This window comes from Gallinula chloropus (assembly GCF_964237585.1).
Source record: "Gallinula chloropus genome assembly, chromosome: 3".
NCBI classification, from domain to species: Eukaryota; Metazoa; Chordata; class Aves; order Gruiformes; family Rallidae; genus Gallinula; species Gallinula chloropus.
Window position 1 is genome coordinate 38,900,725 of NC_140087.1, and position 22,642 is coordinate 38,923,366.

At 37.9% G+C, this 22,642-nt stretch overlaps 1 protein-coding gene across 2 annotated transcripts in view; it reads left to right on the forward strand.

Moving 5' to 3' along the window:
• The window catches only part of SMOC2 (SPARC related modular calcium binding 2), a gene marked incomplete at its 3' end in the record, with an annotated part of 141,916 nt that overhangs the window by 62,798 nt on the left and 56,476 nt on the right, over positions 1–22,642 (forward strand). For both annotated transcript variants that reach the window (XM_084261495.1, XM_084261494.1), the window contains exons 5-7: positions 4,033–4,080; positions 8,044–8,127; positions 8,917–8,991. In XM_084261495.1, coding sequence (XP_084117621.1) covers positions 4,033–4,080; positions 8,044–8,127; positions 8,917–8,991 — 207 coding nt within the window. The remainder of the gene's footprint in view (positions 1–4,032; positions 4,081–8,043; positions 8,128–8,916; positions 8,992–22,642) is intronic.

Below are 22,642 nucleotides of genomic sequence, written 5' to 3' on the forward strand. Positions count from 1 at the left end.
ACTGACTTGTGTAAAACCTTTGCTTTAATTACTACACATTTACCTGAAAGAGACTCTTCTATCTTTTCCAGTTACTCCCACACCATCACTTGGTACTGCTAAAACACACATGATAAATCTCAGAATGCCATTCCACTCCATGGTAATAATCTCCACAGTTGCAGGAGCAATGGTGAGAAGGAGAGTAAATCAAACACATTCCCATGACAGCATTAAAAAGAAAACTCCTTAAAAATGATGAATGTCCCCCAATACTTTAACTAAAGAACACCAGACATAAGAAAGACACTTTTACAACTCCCCATCTCTGTTATCAGCATTGCAGGGAACTGCAGAAATTCCACAGGCACAGAGTCCTGGGAAATGTGGCAGAAACTGAGAAGCAGGTGTTAAACTTTCATTGGAAAATACAGCGTTTACCTGTTGTAGGGTTTTTATGCCATATTAACTTTTCAGGGCTTCTGCCAGTGAGATTTCAGAGCTGTGGACACCTGTTTTGTTATTCTGTGAAGTAGTTTTTCTACCTTACAATTAAGATGCCATTATTATTTTTTTAAGGCCAGAACACAAGTAATTTTAAAAATGCAGAGTTCTTCTGTGTAATGTAACATCAGATAATATGACTAAAAATATATCTGGGAAGGCAGTAAACTTTTTTAGTTTACATTATATTGCTTTTGTTAGCTGGGAAAAATATCCATCCTTGAATTACCTAGTTTTTCTGTCCCAATACGTAGGAATTTCCCTATAAGTACAGTCAGACACACACAATTCTGATATATAGAACAGTATGGAAGTTTTCTGTCCTTTTTCCTGATGTCTGCATTCAGTGATTACGTATCATATTCCTTAGGAGGAGAGAGATCAGAAATCATTATCTAAACTGCATAACAGTTGACTTTCATCTTCTTTATTAAAGCCTGGTCACATATGATCATTAGAACTATAGAAAATGGATTTGCTAAAAACCACAAACCACAAAACTTACCTCACATTCCCTGGAAGATTTATTGTGCATCAGTTGTTAGACTGGAACTGGACAGAATTGCGGGTTTTGCAATAAACTAAGACATAAATATTTCTGCTTCTTTTTTTCTTTTACTTTATCAGAATCATAAATGTATAAATGGCTAAGGAAAGGTGCAAGCTAGAACGATACAAAATTGTTCTTGTTAAAATAATGCTGCTGAATCTAATACCCTCTCCCCTTCTGTAAGTGTAGTTATATGGTGATTTGGCTGTTTACAGTGCACTGAAAACTTGGAAGCTAATTCTTTTCCCTAGCTTTTAGATAACTTAAAAGTTACTATTTCTGTTTCTTGCTTAGCTGCAAGTCTGGGCATTCGTTATGAGTACTGAAGAGGCACCTTCCTAGGAGTGTGCAAATGCCACGTCCTATCACCATTTAAGCTAGAAGCACTTCTAGATTGAATATATTCAGAAAGTGATAGAAAAAACCTGATACGAGTTCAGTAACTCCTCGTCATGGCCAGCTTGGAGACAGGAAGTTTCTGCTGCATAAATTGAAAATCTCAGGTGAAACTATGTGAAGGGTGCAGTTTTCCCTTTGTAAGGAATTCTGTGAATATTTTAGTTACTTTCTATTTAAAAAAGAGTTAGCCCAGTGAGCCCAATTTCCTTAGCATTCATCTGATTTCAAAGTGAGAATAAATGCGATATGACAAACTTAGCCTTTGTGAATGCTACTGTCTCCCTCCATCCATCCATTGCTTATCAAAATTTAGGGGTAAAAAAAAGCAAAGCATAGTAAAAAATAATAAAATTATCCCTGACCGTACATGACTGTTGTATAGTCATTATTCCTCACCATTATACATACAGATGGAGTAATCTGAAAGAATTTTGCTGTTAGTGAAACCTGGACAGATTTTTCTGCTTTTGGTTTAAAATGTGGAATATTATTTAAATTTCACCTGTGTGTTAAATTACTTCAGTCTAAATTGAATTTTAAGTTAAATTTATAGTGGTAGTTCTGAATGTAGATAGAAATTTAACAACAGTGTCAAACAGGCTTAATGGTCTTTTTCATGCAAAGAGAGTCTCAGTGGCAGTTCACACACTCCCCGTGCTGAGATCTCATTTCTACTCAGAAATTGGTGTAAAAGGCTTGACTGTGAATGAGAGTCAGGCATAAAATCTCTGTATTTCCAAGAGAATTATGATTATATTCCCCTTGCCAAAACTAAATGGAGAAACTACAGAGTTAATTGTTAACTAGACTAAATTTGGGAAAAGATTCAATCACTGGCATTTTGTACAATTAGAAAAACCTGTAAATTTGTGTGCAGTAACTTCCTAAAACTGGAACATCTTATTTCAGTTCAAAACAAACCTCTTACCAAGTTTAAGTCAAGCATCTGAAAGCTCAGGTCTGGCTTCAGCTGTCACAAATGGACGATTCTGCCTTCTCTTCAGGATGAACAGCACAGATTAGTACTGCAGTCCATCTAGAGCAAGGTGGCCCAAACACTTTATACAAACACAAATACAATTCTTACAGTGAAAATGACTTTATTTTTCCTGTCCGATTGAAGACTGATGTGCCACTAAGTATGTTGAATTTCTGGTGATTTGAACATGATACAATAAAATACTCTATCACAAAAAAGAGGAAACAAGTCTAAACTAGAATATTTTGTATATGGATCTATAAAAGCTGAATCCTTCAGAAGGTAATGCCAGCTTGGCTGCATTACTGTGTATTCTTCTAAAACCAGTTTTAAAATAAGGCTTTAAAATGAGTATACCAGATATGTGGTGTTAGCTGCCTTCCCTGAGGTAGACTCCTATATCTAATCTTTCTGCTGAAGTTCAACATGATAAACAAGACCTGTGAGTTAGTGGGTTCTTTTATTTAAATTGCCCTTTTTGAACAGATTTATTCTGCTGCAAGGATTTGTTTGTTTGTTTGCTTTAAAATTTGTTTTAAACTCTGTGAACTTTGTTACTCCAGAGGGAAATTAATTAAGAAAATTAAGGCACAAATTATTTCACAAACATCTGAGAATCTGTCAGATGTGGGTTTGTTTTGATTCTCTTTTGGGTAAGAAGAGATAATGTGGTAAGAACTGATAGAAATTATTCTTTTTGATTTTCTCTTCAGAGAGAAAACCACTACTTTTTAAAGATGTTCTTGAACAGGATAAAAAGTGGCTAGGAGCTAGAATCATACAAATAGTTGTAATGATGAGACACAAGTGAGCAATAAGGAAATGTTTATGTTTTAAACCATAAGGACAGCTATTTCTTGTCAAAACTACTAAGAAAGTCAATGGATTCTCCATTTCTTGGTGACTTGGAATCAAGACTGGATGCTGGGTTCGAGTCCAGGTTGGCAGAATAAAGTGTTAAAACATGTCTCCTGCAAGTTTCCTTACTCCTTTTCCACCACTGCTGTCATCTCCTTCCCTAAGGGCCACAGTTCTTAGGACATCTCCTGCAACCAGCTCGGGCTCAAATACAGAATTATTCCCGGCCACCCGCAACATGCACACTTTTCCACACCAGAATAGTGTTTTGGGAGGGTTTTGCATGAGGTATTTAAAATGGAAAGGGGCAGTTTTTAGACTGAGCAAGGACTGGGCTGGGGAATGGAGGAGTCCCACAGAGCAGCTGAGGTGCATGGGCAAGCCTCTGCGCTGCCTTGCACAGGGAACCATGAGGGAGCAGTGCTGGGGCGATGGAACGTACTGCAGAACCTTTCCTCGCTGGGTCAGTGAGGAAGGGAGACGTTGACTGCAGTGTGTGAGCATGTTCTTGCACTTGTGTCTGTGTAGTGTTTTAATGTTTTCTCTTTCTCAGGTCCGATGGTGGCCAAGAAGTAGCATCTGACAGTAAATTGATGGTACACAAATAGAGAAGTCAGGCAATTTGATTTGCAGAAGAAGAATTTGATGATTTTTATTGCTGTAATAAACAATAATTAATCATTAAAGCTGAACTCTGTCTTGTAGAAAACATATTTACAGTGGCAATAATATTTTTCTGGTTAATTCTTCTTTCCAATTGCAGGTTCAGTGAGCGAGAAGCTGCCACAACGAGAAGGTGCAGGAAAAGCAGGTAAATATCTCAGTTGGCCTTTAAATGGAAATGGAAATAGCTGTGGGATACACCACTGTGATTTTATATAGGTTTAAATTATCATGTATATTATCACGTATTGTACATATATGACATATGTACATGCATAAATGCTATTAATGTTAAGTCTGCATTTTAGATATTTAGTAAATGTCTGAGCATAAGTGTTTCTGCATGTATTTGTCTATATATGCAAAGAAATTACATTTTACCAGTCTCAGTCCTACAGACTATGCTATTCTATGCAGTTTGGAAAATCACTTATTTTCCCATAGCTATACTCTGAAATATTTTCCCATACTGTTTGCTTGCCCTGGAGGACAGATTATTCTGTCTGTTTGATAAAGACAGCATTCTGCAGTCCCAAAACCTCAGGAACTGGAGTCCTCGCTTTTATTTGCCTAGCTTGAGTCATCCTGGACCTAGCACTTTGCTCTATATTGTGATTAAATCATCTGATGGCTTACATTCATGGCCAGATGATTGTTGTTATTAGAGATAGATCGTGGTGTATATCTTGTTGGCAGGACAAAATCTGATGTGAGTGTAACATAGCTGGTTGATTTAAGTGAGGGAGATGTCTATGCTTTAAACAATATTAAAGCTTACACTCTCCAAAATCCTGAAAGAATTTTAAATTGAACTGAAAATAACATACTAAATGTTGCTGTCAGATACAGTGGCATAAATTAGTTTTAAAGACATTACTCATATCATGTTAATGATTGTCTGTTTGGTCCACTGTAAATATAACTGAAATAATTTTTACAGGAACTTTTGCAGCATTGTAGCGTGTCACATTTCCATAAACTATTGTGCTGTTAGGTTAAAAAAATCAGTGCTTCTTTAATGGCTAATAATTGCAAAGTATGGAAAAATTGTTCCTGCATGTGTTTCCAGACAAATTCTGGGTTCCACTAACCTTAAGCTACTCATTTTCTTTAGGTCAGGACTTTGATTTTCAGCTTTAAGCCAAATGAACTATCCCATATATAAGACTTGTCTGGAATCCTTTATTTTTTTTTGTGTCTGTGGTGACTGAGCTCCTGAAGCCTGGATGGACAATCATAGAACAAGGAGCTTAAATGAACACGATTTATCAAGTTTCCCTTTCACATCTCATCTATTCTAAAGTGACACGACTGCATTTTATTCAAGCCCTGTTTTTATTCTCCAGCACGCACCTGCGCTGCGAAGGGCCCCGACCTCGTTCCCAGTGGCGCGTGCCTCTTCTCAGATGGTGCTAACTTCCTCTCCCCACTCTTCTAGGCAGACACTGCTGTGTGCTTTAAATAAAGTAACAGCATCAGATACGTAGCAACCTGTTTAGGGACCGTCACAGAGCACTGAACAGCATCAGCTGTCAGAGTTAGGGAGCTGTGCTTCAGCTTCACAGTCAGCATTGTAAAAATGTTTTGTAGCTCAGTGGTAGTTTTCAACGTAACCATAAAACTCCCTGCTTATCTTTCCTCTGCATGTTCCTGTGGAATAACCAGGGGTGGCTGGATGGGGGTACCTGCCCATATTGTAACCTACCAAACTTAGACAGGGTCACCACGTGCTCACTGCTGCAGAGGACGTACTCCAGACCTTCAAGTGTGGTCTTGAGGACAGTGTAGACTGAGACAGTCTCTTCTTCAAGATATCCTACTTTCTCACAGGAGAAGGTGATCTGGTGTGGTAGTTGTACAGCTCCCTTTTTTTGGGTATTCCAGTACTGAAGGAAAATTTCCAGCTTGCAGATCAGGATCTTTGTTTGCAAATTTGGACAGTAAATCAAACAGGAGTAAAGCTTAAAATATAATTCCTAACATTTCTTTCCTTGTCCCCCAGTTCTTTCCTCTTATCCAAGGAAAATATGCAGACTATCTGAAGAGCACAAGTGTCAGAGATGGGATCATATCCCTTTTTTTCTGATTCTTAGCTGACTGAAGAACTGTGTTCGTGGTGACTGAACTCCAATAGAAACCAGAATTGTTTCTGTTTAAACATATACACATATGCACTGCTATGCATGTGCCAGTGAGGAAAACTTAGGAAGTTAACCTATAAGATAGCTCATGAACATGAAGATTAACTTCCCTACAGTTGTGACTCTCCATTGTTTTGAAGAGTGGAATGGTACATGCCTCTTCATCTTTAACACAAGCTTTTTAATGAAAAGACAATGCACCTGACAGAGTGCAAACAGAAAATTAATGTGGATGTCTTCCTGCAGATTGAGGGTAGTTTAGGAGCTGCTGTAGCTCCTCCAGTTCTGGAATGAAGTTAATACCTTTTAGGTGATACAGATATCATATATATGATACATATATGAACTATATATATGAACGACCCTCTAAAATTCTGTTCTTTCTTAATTACATACTGATTGATGATGTAAATATATACCTTGATTCTCAGAACACGAGGATGCTCGATGGCCTCTCTGAAATTAAACAATGTTCTTATTCCACTACCCAGTGGACACCACAAAAAAGCCAGCAAAACCAATAAGAAATGACAATTTCTTATGACATTAGAGCAAAGTATCCTGTGATTGTGTGGACATGAAGAACTAGCATTTTTAAAAGATGTCTCCTTATGCTTTGGTTAAAATATTTTGCAGTAAAAATAAGTTTCCATTGCTGCTGCTTTGGTTTTGTGAAAGCATGTAGGCTAGCTTTCCACCACTGCAAATTTTGTTTCAACTGCTGTCAGTAGTAACTTGGTGTCTGTATTTGCTGTGAACTAGGCTGTGGTCTCAGGAGGGAAAAGTCAGAGTGCTTCCAAATCCTGATTTAGCATAAAGGCAATACAGATTTACAAAAACCCCCACCCTGTGATGGTAACAACGAAGAAAACAGGAGGGGTTTTTTTTCTGAATTGGCAGTAGCAAGAAGAAATGGAAATAGGTAGTGTGTTAGCTTAAAGCTGCTGCTCACTGTCACCCCCGCAGGGCTCCAGGCAAGAGGAAGCTTCTTGGTTACCTTCAGTGCTAGCTTCTCTGAAAGTGCCAGGAAAACAATCTGGAAACTATGTTGGTCTGAGATCTGGTTGTGAAAGTGCAATGAATGCTAATAAAACTCTTGCATGGATGATGCTGTTTACTGAGGCACATCTTGGTCTTGGAGTTAGCCCTATGCTACAGTGAAACACCAGTGACTGGAAAATATGCACTGGCAAGGACTATTACATTATATTTACCCAATATCTGAAAAAAAAACCAATCCAAAAATATAATAAGGTAAAGATAGGCCTTTGGGTACTGCTCTTTCTCACAGAATGCTAGCATAAATAATTTTTCATAATGTTTTTTTCTTTTCCAGCACTACTTCCACAGTCTTCTACTGAACCTAAAATTACCCACGTCCTCTCATTTCTGTGAATTTTCATCCCTCTTTTCTTGCAGTAATGGTTGGTTGGGGATGCATCGACATGGCTGACCTGAGCATATGAATTATGCAAACTATATTCTGGTTCTTTAATCTGTGAATCTTGCTTATAAAATCAGCTTGACCGCTAAATAGATCCTGCTGTGCCAAAAGAAACTTTCATTTCAAAGGTGTCAGCATGTCTGCAGCCACTCATTCACCTGAGACAACTTTTTTTTTCCACAGGTCTTAACCCTTTCATTCATCTATCTATTTTCTTCTGTATTAATGCTGGTTTGATCATCTTTATTCTATAGGTATTGATGTACAGCATTAAAAATCAAGAATTAACACCCAGGGAGCAATCTGATAATTTCTTGCCTTGTCACAGACCTGTAATCATTTCATCAGACATAACCTCAAAAGCCATCCATTCATAATCCTTAGGTCTGTAGATGTAATATATCTGTGCTATGTAGTACCTATAAGACATACTTAAATTACTGTTTGTTTACCGGCCGGGGCTATGTGCAAATCATTAGTATCAGTCATGTATGTACACTTATTTAGCTTACTCTCATAATTGTAGTCTCCTTGCAAATCTTTTCCATTCTGAATTCAGATGATGCCTCAGCTCCCGCGCTGGAGACTCAGCCTCAAGGTGATGAAGAAGGTGAGCATCAACAGGAATTTAACAGTGCAGTATTGAGCTATGCAGTATGGACCATATACCACAATGTCAAATGCTGCCTCAGGGTTAGGGCAGCTGCTGGAGCAGTTGGGAGAAATTAAAAGAAACTGAAAGCCTGTGTACCATGTTTCTCAGAGAAAGACAGCAAACATGGTAGAGTGTTTACTTACAAGCAAAAGATGCTGCATGAGAGTTTTGAGGTGATACTGTGGCTATGGAGTCCGACATGAACAATTTTAGTTGTTGCTGCTAAGGGCACAGACGGGCTTTCAAACTTGAGCCAGAGTCCAGATTAAAACTACATGGCCAAATAAGGAAGTTAAAGGGTATATTCCGTCCTTAGCATATTGCCTAGTAATGTTGATGTTTCTTCAGGCTTATTTGACTCTGGGGAAATCCAGTGCTCTGTAAATGGGAAACTCAAGGCCTTCATGGAAAGATAATCCTATACTGAGGCAGCCTTACTGCTCCTTGCAAATCTCACAGAATCTGATCTGAAGTTCTTACATATTTTGGTTCCACACTGAGAGTTTTTTATTTTCACAAAGCATAATTTTAGTCAAAAATTATTTCTTTCAATCTTTTTTATGAATGAGAGATAAAGAACTATTCATGACTTTGCATGAATAAAGTTTTAACTCTCCCACTAGTGTGCCCTTTTCCTTTTTAGATTCACACATCTCTCAAACTAGCCACTTTTCAGCTGCTAGTAAATTTTAAAAAAAATTGTAGCAGTTACAAGTTCTTTCTATTGTATTTCTTTCGTTCTAGATATAGCTTCTCGTTATCCTACATTATGGACTGAGCAAGTAAAGAGTAGACAAAACAAAACCAACAAAAGCTCAGGTAAGAACCTGTGTAAGCTCCTGTGAAGATCTGATTTTTGCCTTGTTAAAACTGAAACCATTTAAGTGAAACCTGTTTAAATAACCCTTATGCTTCCACTGTTTACCATATGATAGCAACTTAATGATTTGTGTTGTGATGATTTTGTAGGCTCATGCATCATATTTTCATTTTGTAAGGATACATTTTTTGGCCAGGCTTTACTAGGTGTAAATTGACATTACTGCACTAAAGCCTCTGGCTCACATCTGTTTGTGTCTGTGAGTGAATCTGACGTTTATTTTTCACATCCACTTTAATTCTCAGTCTCTTTGTTATCTCCTTGTATTTTCTGTTTTTGGAGTGATGTGTAGCAAGGAGGTGCTTGAGAAATGACTGTGTGAGTTACATGTGTTCGGTGGTAAATCTTAGGAGACAAATCTGAAAAGAAGCAAACTGCCTTCAGAAACCAGCTGTCAGTTAAGAGGAAATTGGAAAGGCAGTGTTACCTACAACACTCACCTGTTATTTACAAACTGGTCACCAGTTTAGCGTGGCTTAATTATGTTGCCTTTTTATAATTGTTCAATTTTGCCTTTAGTTTTTTTCACATCTCTTAAGAGACGAGCTTTGTAAACCTGGACTAGGAATGTCAGGCAAGGGTCTTAAGACTGAAGGCTGTAAGATACTCAGACACTTTCAGTGCTTTGGCAGACTGAAAGTTTTGATGCCTTCCTCACTCTTCCCTCCTTTCAGTGGAATAAACTTCAGAAAAAACTTTGAGTTTCCTGGTTTTCTGGTTTTCTGGAAGAATGTTTCATATGAAAGGAGATATTAACGGTGTGGGCTATGACTCAGTAAATCACCAAAAAACACAGTTCAGATCCAGTGGAAATTGAGATTGTGCTTTACATTAAGTAGTGTGCTTAAGTATTTTACTGAATTGAGGCCCAAAGGTGAGCAAATACAATAAGAAAGAGGGAAAGAGAGAAGGAGAGAGAGAGAGAAAGAGAAAGACAGATAGACATATCCTTAATGAGAGCCTTACAGATGCCTTTATATAAGCTATTTTTAACATTCAAGCAATATTTTTCCTCTCCTTGATTCTCCAGTAGGCACGTAAGGGAAGGACCTCAAACACAATTTGGATAAGAATTTGAAGCACACACTTTCTGTACTGGAGATTTCTTCTGGCATTTCTTTAGTCAATGCGAGCAAAATCAGAATTCCTTTGCAATTTCTACCATGTAAAAGATACGTATCAAAATTTTTTTAGGAGAGTTTATTTCATTTTTATAGTGCTAGAGACTAGCTAGAAATAAAGTTTTGCAGCACAGCTGCTGGAAGTGAAAGCTTGCACACAAAAAATTAGGAAAGCATGTAAGAAAAGGTGTGTTTATTTCTTGGAACTTGTAACCTCTAGTCCATCTAAGGACATATTTACAAAGAAAAAGAAACCAGGAGTATAGTCTATGTGTTTTATGATTGCGCACTAGCATCAGAAGCCCAACTGCGTTTGATTTGCTAACAGCAGAACTTGCTCATAGCTTTACTATGTACAGACGATCTCTGGAGGGCTAGCACATGCTACAGCCAGTGTTGCCATACCCAGACTGTCAGGAGTAAGTCAGCAGACACACTGTGTAGCCAGCTTTGCTGTATTTGGCCAGCATACCTGATGTGCTGGAACTGGCCACTGCTCTCCCTGCTGTAACTTGTCTTGTACGTGTAATGTGTCATAATCAGCCAGGGTGAATCTAAATGCTAAAAACCAGTCTTCACCAGTTGTGCTAGGTGCTACCTCTCTTCTGTGTTCCTAAATTTGAATGTGTCAAATGTGACCGTATATTTATAAGTAGTTTTGAGCTTCACTGGTAATCAGTAAAAAAGGTTTATAAGGTCTGGAAAAAAAAAAAGGTTAGATTTTCTCCTTAGTACTTCTCAGACAGAGAAGTGCCAGAGCTTTTGGGAACATCCACAGAAAATGAACTCTGGGCTGCTATGGGTACAGAATTGGAAAGAACTCATGACTGAATCCACTGGACTGTAAACTGTCTTTGGACACCCGTGCTTCAATAGAAGGCATAAATACAGATGTCTTTACTCAGTTTGCTTACCAAACTGATGCAGACTTAGTCATACCAACCCCCGAAAGCTTACTGAAATGTAGTTGAGTAAAATGAGGAGACTTTATGTCTGCATATGAAATTTATTTATAAAAGATGAAACCAGATTTATTGATAATGGGCTAATTTTTCATTTTCCTTTGCTCTTCTATAGCAGCCCAAATGCTTTTAAAGAAATTCTTTGGTTGCAAATAACACTATGACCTAGCATCCCTGCTTGCAGAAAATTACTAAAGAAAAGTAACACTGCTAAAAATTTCAGACAACTCCAAATGCCCTGCACAAAAGCTGACTATTTTAGTCTGTATTGCTTGCTTTTTCTTTCTCCCTAGTTTTGACCTGAAAATATGTACAAATATGTCATGGTCAACAGGTCATGGTCATAAAGAAACTTACCTTGACCTGAGAAATCAATCTCCTTAGGAGCATGTTTTTGTGAGTTAAGGATCACAAACGAATACATTGAATTTATTGTACTCATCCTCAAATGGTTTGCTTTTGTTACTCTGCAAACAACCTGCCAGTTACAATTAGCCAGTGAAATCAGCATAAGCTTTTAGGTTTTGGAAGATAGAAAATAATAGCTCAGGAAATTCCAGTTTATATTAGTTATCCAGTGCTTTTATTTGATTAAGTCAGCCTAAATTAGTTTAGCACAGAGTATTGTCATTTGGGAGACTTAGAGATGCAGGGCATGAAATTGCTGAATTATATATCCATGCTCTGTAGTGACTTTCAGTACATACTCTTTTTGTTGGTTCAGTGGAATAGGCCTTTGCAGCTCACTGAAGGTGTTTGTAGAGTGGTATTTAACCTATTAGCTTTTGATGGAAAAATGTTATTGCAGGCAAAAACCCCAGCAACATCAGGTAAATGTAAAAATGGCTCTGTTTAGCACGGTGGATTTCAGTAGAAACATCTCCGGTTTAGCTCTTTTTGCATGTTGAAGATTATATTACATTTTTAAAGGTATTTTTCTTGCTAAAATAGCACAGTTTTTGCTGAGATTGTTTTATTATACGTATGGATTGGTGCTCTTGTAGGTATTTAGCAAATTTTTTGTTTATTCTGGATTTCTTTTTACCCCTTCACCACTCATTTCTTCCCCTGTTTCACAGAAAATATTGTGGGTTTGCCACATCTGATTGGCGAAAATAAGAATTACAGCAACATCTATCAACAGTAAACAGAAATGTATTGAAAACCCTGAACATGAGGTTGTGTGTGTTCTGATTAAGGCATCAAAATCTCACAGCTGACGTTGCTGTCTATGTGAACTCAATGTCTAAACTCCTGCTCTAGTGTGTGGAGATGTAGGCAATGAGGTCAGTGGATCCTACAGAGCAGCCCGTCTCATCGTAATGCCAACACCTGCACATGGCTAGCTAACTAGGTAACTGGTCTTCACCAAGTTTGGTGACTAGTTTAGATCTCTAGCCTGTATGAAGATAACTGTGCTTTAGAAGAACTTTATCCCATCCTGATCTCAGTTGCCAATCTAGGTAGTATTCTCTCTGGGCTTTTGTATTTTGTAAAGATCAGAAGACAGTTTTTTGCCTTGAAGAAACTGTATATTTGGACTATGTCCTCAGCAGTTGCCAGTTACTGTAGCTTCAGGGCTAGGCACAACTTTGATGTGGTTGGAGAACACTACATGACAGTGCAGATAATTTCCCATGCCCTAACAGGGAAAATACAGTTCCCTGGGGAAAGCTCAGGTTAGACTGTAGATCTGTTAGATTCTCTTTGCTACATCTTCTCCACCAGCAGTTTAAATCCCTGTGGGATTCTTGGGAAACAAGTGCAACATTTTTCAGAGATGTATGCCCTGTTTTTTGCTTGACCATAGGCAAGGGAAAGGTAGTTTAATCCTTTTCACAATGGCCAGTGAAGCTTCTGATTTACTTTGTTACCTTGAATTTAAGAGCCAAATTTTTTCTAATAGCTTGTTGTTGGAGCACTTCCATGAAAAATACATAGGGTGTGTTTAACTGGTAATATTGTTAACGGTAAAAAAAATATCTTGAAGCATTGAGTAATTTCTAAGTACAATCTGTACACCACACAAATGAGATTAAATAATGCTCAGTATAACATGCCATTAATTTTGCAAATGGAAGGATGCAAAGAGTCATCTATAATCCAGAATATACTTACATACATGCTTAAAGTCTTTACAGATTCTGTTGATAATATAATTCAGGTTGAAAGAGACAGGGTTAAATAACACATATCATTGGCTAAGAGACAGTACCATTTCACATATTTACTATTCAGTTCTGTTATTATTAATACTTTTGTGTTCTCTTTTGTTAATTATTGACTAATGGGGCATTATTAGCATGAATGATAGATGTAGTCATTGATCAGTTATGTGTTTTATTGAACATTGTAAAGGGATTGAAAAAGTGGTGTTTGTTTTGTTGATAATAAGACATGACCAGCAGAGTAGAAGCCAGGAAGAATTTGTCACCTTTCTTTGTACTTTACTGGACTCAACTTTGATTCGCGTGTTAAATTTTATACGCAGGAAGCGAGTGGGTAGAAATTTAGGGCCCCTGGCAGTCAGTGGCAGGACTCCCAGACAGTGGTTGAACAACCATTCATACTCTGACTAAATGCTACTAGTTCACCCAGTAATTCACATTTTGCCTGGATCAGGCACAAACACGTGTTGTAGTGCTTGCGCCAGCTTCATGCTTTCTGCCAGCTTTATGCTGTGTGTTCTACACAGGTACTGGAGGACAAGCTATACACGATCCAGCATAAAATAGAGTTGGCCAAGGTTAAGCCCTGTTCTGGCTTAAAGCCTGCTGAGACAGGGTCAGGCTGTCAAAATTCTTACAGTATCTATGTAAAAAGTAGGGGATCGTGTTATGGTGACATTTTTTTCATTCAGAACAAAGAACTCTAATTAAGAATTCATTGTGTCCTCAGACTTAGTGACTTCAAGAGTGCCCAAATTTGAGCCGCTGTACCTAGATATTCTAGTGATGTAGAATCATCTTCAATTTAATTTTTGACTTTGGCTACACACACATGAAAGGAACATACAGCTTTTTAAACTTCTGACACAATAGAATAGTGTTTTATTACTGCCATTTTACTGCAGACCATCAGTTTCAAGGCTTTAAAAACATGTTGCAAGATTTTATCAGTTAGCCTAGAAAGCTCAATCCAACAGCAGTTTATGTTCACAGCACCATCTGGGAGAACACTGATGTGCACATACAGCAGTGTAGTATAGACTGTCTGCAAATGCAAATGAAAACAGTTAGTGTAACATCAACTGTGAATGCGTTCTTAATAGAGTAAAATAGGGCACTGAAAGTGATAATGTAACCAGCAATTATATGTCTGTATTTATACCAAATAGCTGCTTGCATATATCTGTCTGTATGGTCTGAATTTGTTGGCAAAGTCTGCCAGTGAGACTGAGTAATGTGACAGGGTGACATTTCTAAGATTTGAATGTGGTTTTTATTGCCCTGTCATCTGACTGCTTTAAAGCATTTCTACGTATGAGTATTTCTCACATGGAAACTATGTTGGTTGTCAGTGAAGTTTCTGTGTTGTTAGATTGCTTTGTTTTGTATCTCAGGGGTAAATGGCTCCAGTGGGATCCCTGTGCTCTGATCATTCCCTGAAAGTCACCATCTTGCAATGGACCAAGACAAACCTTGTTCCTTACTCCAGTGCTCACATTCATTCCAAACTGAACCTGGCTAATGTCCTCCTATCCTGGCAAAACTCATCCCCGAAGTTAAAAAAGCCTCCAAGAAAAAAAAGTAGCTTTTTCTTTAAAAGGAAATAAAAGCAAGAGTTTCTGTGTCTGCCCAATCACATTCATTCTAATAGCCATTCCTGTCTAAGCAGAGGAAAATGAGTAACTTACAGACAGGAAAATGAGTAACAGCTCAGTGACTTTGTATTTATTCTAATTAATTGTTGCATTCTCCAGATGTTGCTTTTTATATTGACCGAAGATAAATTACATGCAGTTGAAGATGTGCGAGCTAGCAGGAAAAAAATAAGACCCAGTTGCATGTTCCCAGTCATACATTTATTAAAAAGTAGTTAGAAGTTTTCTAAAGTTATTTTGAATTAAGCTTCTTTTGCAATGTGAAGATTTGAGATGTGAAACCAATTAGAACAGAAGGAAATAAAAAAGGATATCATAGCAAACTGAGAAAAGAGGGGGAAGAAAGTGTTTCTAAAGCTTGTTGCCGTTTTTCAGCAGGGGTTCCTGATAAATCGTGTTGGCCTGCAGAACTCTGGCCAATATTCTGTGCTCAAATTTGCTTGTATTCAGCTTTAAAGGAGGGGTAGGTGAGGTCTTTAGAGCAGAATATGCACGTATGTCTAAAGACTTCTACTCACTCTGAATGCATTATGCCTGAATCGGACGCTCAGAAATTGAGTTTAAGTGAATGTATAAAGTAGATTTGCATAGAAAAATATCCCAAGTGGGAATGGTTTGTTAATTGCAAACCACTGAATTACATAGGGAAAACAGTCAGGTTTTTTCCCTGTTATGACTTGATTTCAGCCTTGAAAGTTTCCTTCCAACAACTGATGAGAGATCGGCCACAATGAAAGGTGGGATCTGCATTCCCAAGCTTGTGTTGTAATACAGCTGTTAGCTTTAGCTGGAGAAACTAAGAGCATGGGAATAAGTTGCTGAAATATGGGCATGTCATGCCTTTGTATGGCCTACGGTATCCTATGTCTGTGCAGTATAGGAGATACAGCAGACTGCTGAAAATCTGTGATGTTCTGGCATGTAAGTTAGATAGTCCAGAGTACCTGAAATGGCATTGAATTGAGTCCTGAGAACCTCAATCCAAGAAATTAAGTGAAACTAGAAGGAAGAACTATTGATTTTTAAATGCCTTTTCAAGTGTATTTGAAGCTGTTAATTCCACACATGGATTCTGTCAATGATAGCTCAGTCCACTGCAGATGGGCAGGCAGCATCTACTAAATTTTGCACGAGTTCAAATTCAGATATTATGAATGTGAACTTTTAGTTTGAGCTCACCTGCAGGTCAGTTTGCTAGACAAGAAAAGGCATTAGTATTTTTTCATGACATCTGCAGCTGAAGTCTGAATGTTTTGTGATGGTCAAAGGTCTGGCTTTCTTGCCTTGTAAAATCTGTGGGTGATGGAAGACATCAGCTGGTAGAATATTTGTTGTTTGGCCTGTAATCTCGGCAATTTGTGTATGGAAGATAAATAGAAAAGTGTTGTGAGGAAGTTAAGAAAAGCTGATACAGAGGAGGACTGGAAGCTTCCAGGACAACAGTCCGAGGCCTCATCAGACTCTTTGTATTGGCTGTGGTTGCTAACTCACTAAATGTTCCCTTTAGAGTTCCTGAATGAACTCAATTATTTGGTGTGAACTATAATTTGTGATTTCTATTCTACTATAAAACCAGCATTGTTAAGAAACTGTTGGGGAGGGAGATGTGTGAGGCACTGTCATGTCTTATTATATCCCCTACTGTTTTGTTTTTAAATATTTTGAGCAGCAGGAGGTAGTTCTCTTCCATTTTTTGTTATTTTTCTGTCAAGAAACAGAATAGTTTCAGAGTCCTATTCTTTCAGAATACTGTTTTCAAGACACTCCTTGGCAGCTGAAAAATTAGTGGCTTTGAAACTTGATTGTTCACACCATTAGGGCCCGACAGTAAAAGGTTGACTTAGTTCCTAATGGAGAACTTTGTCTTACATTTTAGTAGCAATTTTTAGTGATATCCTAGTCTTGATTTAGCTGTTACACAAAGAGAGAACAGTACTCTTCACCCCTTTCACCTGTGAAAAAAATTACTCTTCATACTCTGGTTCCCTTGCCTTGCCTTTACTTTACTTGCCTTGTCTTGCCTTGCCTTCACTTTACTTGCCTTGTCTTGCCTTGCCTTCCCTGTCCTAAATTAGTAAAGGAGAATTACAGTTTTCTTTCAGTTCTTTCAGCCTCTTCCAAAAAGATAAAACTTTCCAGACCTCCCCACAGTGTTTGTGTATTAGGATGCATTCTTAATTTGAAGGCTGCTGGATCATGCTTATTATAGTACTGTCCCATCTTTAATAATCCTTTTCACAATCATTTTCATTTATCTTAATTTTAATTTTACATATTAGTTCAAAACCTTTATAAAGATCAAGCACTGACATTTCCAGTTGATTCCTCCTACTACAGGGGAAGATCCTCCCAAACCATTAAAAAAAATAGAGTTCTGTTTTACATCCAACTGATGTTCTTTATGTTCAGGATGTTCCAGGGTTTTATTGGACCACTGTGGAGGAAAAAAAAAGAAGAAAAAGAGAGAAAAAGAAAAGATCTGTTTCCTGCAATGTTGATAATTTCTATTTTACTGCATGTGTTTAAATTGTATGCCAAAAGATAGTAATCTCTTTGGACCATTTTTAATTATATCACATTGCCTTATGCAGCAAGTAACAGTCTTGCATGAGGTTCTGCTTTAGTTTTCAGACATGCACTCCCCCACCTACCCATAGCTTTCCACAGTTTACCAGACATCAGATTACATAATCATAAAAGCATCAATGAGCTTCATAAATCCTAAGAGGGATGACAGGCTAACAGACTATATTTTAGTGACAAATGCAAAAAAAATAACGTAAATCATGTTAATGAGGAAAAATGTATTGGACTGGATCATACCTAAAGACATCATCTTTCTGGGAAGTAGGTAAATCTTCCAGTCAAGACAGCCTGGATTGTCTGTGGCTTTACTATGATTGCTGGCCAGTATGTAGACAATAGGTCTTCCAAATTTTGCAGGCGATTAGAAGTCCAGTAGGGTTGACAGTTAAGAGTTGCCAGGCCTTCCATTATCATCCCAGTCACCCAATAGTTAAGAGGAAAATGTCCATCTTCTGTGCAGAAGTGCCTTCCATTCCCTGTCCCCCGCTAGCCAACAACCATAGAAGCAATGGACATAGTAACCTTTGCATACCTTTTTCAATAAAGTAGTGACTTTTTTGTCTTGATTCTAATGCTACGCCTTGGGCAAGAGGCCCAGGTCAATTGTAAGCTGTAAAATGAAGCATCTAAATTTGCGAAGTGGCATCTTCTTGACTTTTTCTGAACTATTAAGAATCCAATACTATTCTTGAGGTCAAGCAAGTTAAAAAAAAAAAAAGATACCTGCAATGTCAGAGAGCTCTGACTTTCATATTTCCAGAACTTTAGTTATTAATGATTATGCTCTTGAACAAGAAGAAGCCTTGTTTGGAACACAGATGGCAAAGAAACTCCACGGATATGCACCAAACTCTCTCCTACATTTTAAGAAAGTTAAGAATTCCACGTGCCTTCATCTGTGAGCTGATGAAAAAATCTTGAAAATGCTAACGTTAAGAAAAGCAGTATTTTAAGTTTTGCTCTTAATTCTGGCAAGATTATTCTGGTTTTATAAGACAGACTATACTGTCCTGAGGAAAGCAATTTTTTTCTTTCTCTCATGAGGATAACGTGAATGACCAACTGTCCACCTTTCCAATAACTGAGTAAAAAGCCAAAAGCAGTTATAGCAAAATATCCCCCTGTTAATATCTCATATGAACTATGGAATTCTCTGGCAACATTCTTCACAGAAAATTCTGACTACTGTCAATGGAAATATGGACCATGGGAAGACTGGTAGCCCTGAAATGTGAATCACCCCGATGGCTGGAGTCAAATTTTTACCTTAGTTTCCTGACGTGTACATTTCTAACAGTCTGAATTAATTTCTAGATGTTCCCTTGTAGCTCAGGTTATAGGCAGTCACAGTGGTTTAAATTTGGAGGCATTTGTAATGGAATGATGTGCAGTGCATAACTTCCAACATTCTTATTGGCCAAACCACGTATCTCTGAACAAACTCCATGAAAATACTGACAGCTTGCATTACAGTTCATATATTACATAATTATTTTCAAATAAATTCTTGACCATTACCTTTAATTCTTGAAAAAACATGCCATGTGATGCAGGAACCTTTTGAGGCTTCATCAGTGATACTGGCAGTTTCCATTGGACCAAGAGAAATTAAACTCCTACAGGGACTTCTGCGGGAGAAGTGGAATCCACTCCAAAACTTGTTAGTTGGCCACGTGTCTGCAATGCAGCTGTTGCACCAGTCCAAGCCTTTACTGGAGTATCTTCTTTTATGGCCTGTTAATGTCCCAGTTTAATGCTGTCATCCATGGATCCTTTCCCTGAGCCTGCCCTTAATGCAACACACTGGCTTTTCTGTTTGGGACCAGTGTAGAGTCTCCTTTCCATGAAAAACCACACCAAGGGCCGTATTTGGCACAAGGGAACTTGTTTGTGTGAAATTACACTGCTAAAGTATGTAAAACCACTTTGAGATCTTTTCATCTGCAAGATGCTGTGTATACCCCAAGTATTGTATTATTACTGGCTTGCTTTCCATTTCACTCCACCCTGTCCATCATGCTCTGTTCTCCCTCATAACAGACTGTTCCAGATAAATGCTAGACACTGTGTTTTTCCTGCATTCTGCACTGCCTAGAAATAACATTAACTATTGTTGCCATAATGCACTAGATCTGTGTGTTACTGGAGAAGAAGCAGTGGTTGAAGAGACAGACCACTGTTTTTCATTAAGCTATTTTTAATACCTGTTTTAGTTTAAGAACGGCAGGCCAAGTATCTGCATTCAACCACAAATAAAACTATGTTTAAATAAGATTAAGGCTGTAAATTAAATTTCAGATCTTAAATTCTCTTGGTTCATTACAAAACACAAGAGAAAAGAGAGGGCAAAGCTTAATATACCAAACTGGTTGAAAAAGCAATCTTCTAAGAAAAAAAAATTGACTAAGGGATTTTTTTTTTTACAAAAGACATGCATTTTCATCCACAACATTGTATTTTCAAGAAAAAAATTCAAACAACAACAAAAAACCCTTCAAAAAGTTGAATAGTTTTGGCTCAAAACTCAGCATCTTGATTGATCTTGCTAGTGCCTTGTGGGAGCTGTAATTTTGTAACTTTGTTGGTTCTTCCTTTTACAGTTCCTCAGATTGACTATACACGATTTCCCTTTTTTAAAAAACTCAGAGATACCTCAGAAAGCTTGTAGGCATCTTGGATCTTGTGGTCCTTTGGGAAGTTCAACACAAAGAAACAACTCGTTGTGGGTTTTGGGGGTTGTTTTTTGTTCTCATTTAAATTCAAAGTTTTTATGAAAAACAAACACTTTGAATGAAAAACATATTTTTATTTGAAGACCTGGTTTTACACCAAAAGACAGTCAGTGAAATTTTTCAACAAAACCTGTTACAGTCATAATAATCTATGAAAAAAATTAGATCTGAATGTTATTTTCACTTACCACTTGTAATGTCGTTCAGAGACTAAAGACAACTTATCAAAATGAAAGGGCGCAGAATAGTAACTAACTCCTCATAGTGGATATTTCCTCTCTGCCTTACCCAAAACTATGATCTCAATAGCCCATACTGCCTGAAAGAAATGACAGACTCTTTATTCTCATTGCCGTCCTGTTTGGCTGAAAAAAAAGCTACATCCTGCCTAGCTTAAGGGACTTATTATTTTAGTGTTCTTGCAGTTTCTAATTAGGTTTAAAAAGCAATTTAAGATCATTTTTAGGACATGATTTTTAGTTCCTTTGAGTTGATACAACAGAGAAGCACCAAAGCCAAAAATACCAGTATAAATGTCAGTGGTTTGAAAAGTCACTTCTCCCACTTTCCCTACCAACATACCGAGTATGAAACAGTGACTTCTAATGTAGTCACACATCCTGTAGTTCATCCCTTAAACTAAACAGTTCAATATAATAATAGCAAATGACTGTAGGAGGAGATGATTTAGTTTCAGCAGTCATGAAGCCTCATTTAACTCAGAGCAGTGTAAATAGGAGTGACTCCACTGCAGTCAGGAAGGGTAACACCACCAGAAACCTTATGAAGAGAGGAGAGAATCACACCTGGAGGATTGGGGGGGGGGGGGTTCATTTATTTTTAGCTTGTTTTCATTTTTCCTGTAAATGGGGACATCAGTGGTACAGAGCTTATGATGATGTTACTGGAAACTTGGAAACACAATGTGCACTCATTTGTCTAAGTATCTAGTATGTGGTAAGTCAGTCTCCCTGATCAGTGATAATAGGATGGTCCACCCCAATCCTGCTGCTATTGCACAGCTGGAATTTCTCTTGACTTCAGTCATGTGCTGTCAGCGCAAGGGCTGATAGTCCCCTTACATTGCCAGCTGAAAGAGTGAGTGAAGTATTTTATTTTTGTTACCTTTCTGTACAGCTTCATTCTCTACAGATAAGGTGGTGTGTTTTGCATATTGAAGTCATATTCAGAAGCACTGAATATTCATTAATACCTTCATGCATAGCCAAGAATATAGCATCATGTTGAGTAACCACAGCACTAGCCTCAAGGATGTCATGGTGCAGTTATCTTTTCAATACATTTGTCAAAATGAGACTGTGTGACTTTTATGTGGATCATTCCCTTTACACAGCAAGGCTAGGGGAAAAATGCCTTGCTTCAGATCTGTTTCTCCCATGTACAATGAAGTAAAAAAGTTTGTGGGTCTGAATACTGTCTTTAAGCTAATTCACCTTTTTTACACTGGCTTCTATTGGAGCCTCATGTGACTTCATCATAGTCCCTGTTATCTGTAGAAAAATTAATCATCTTTAATGTTGGTTGCACACAGTTCCCTATTGTGTTTCCATCCCTTTACAGTCTGCTTTCTCTTCTGTCAACAGCTGAGCTTAGAAGCAAGGAATGGTTTGAGTTGGAAGGGATCTCAAAGATCATCTAGTTCCAACTCCCTGCCATGGGCATCTTCATTACATGTTTCTCCATTTTTCCCTAGGTATCTTTCTGCAATCTCAAGTGTTGCTGGTTTAGGCTTTTCTTGCAACATCAATTTCTCATCTCTCTATTCTTGCACTTTCTCCTTTTGACAAAGGCCAGATTGGACACCAAAATAAAAAGGCTGTAAGATGATGCAATGAATTTGCCTGCTGTATTCTGAAAACGTAGTCACTCCAAAACCAAACTGAGAGTTCTTAGGAACAACCAGTTGAACACCCATGGATGGGAGAAAGAGTTTGATTTCTAGATTGAGGAAGCATGGAGAAGTGTCATTACCTTACTATTTAGGATTTCAGAGTCCATTTCAGAGATACCTTGTCCAGTTCTGATATCCACAATGCAGGATACCAAACTGGGGTATCAAGTCAAGTTTGATCCTGAAATTGGTGGAGTATGGGCTCAGTATTAGTCCACTGCTTTTCTAAGGAAGAATGTTTCCACAGTCAAGACCATGAGTTTTTTGTGGAAGTTCATTTGTATTTTTCAAATAAAAATTCCATGCAAGTGTCATAACATCAACAGTGTTGGCCTGAATGACCAGTGCTTTCAGATCCTTGGCCTATATTCTATGCCAATTCTACTTCCTCAGGATGTCATTGGGGAGACTTAAGCAGCCTACAAAGTATTGTATGCGAAAGCATCTGACGTCA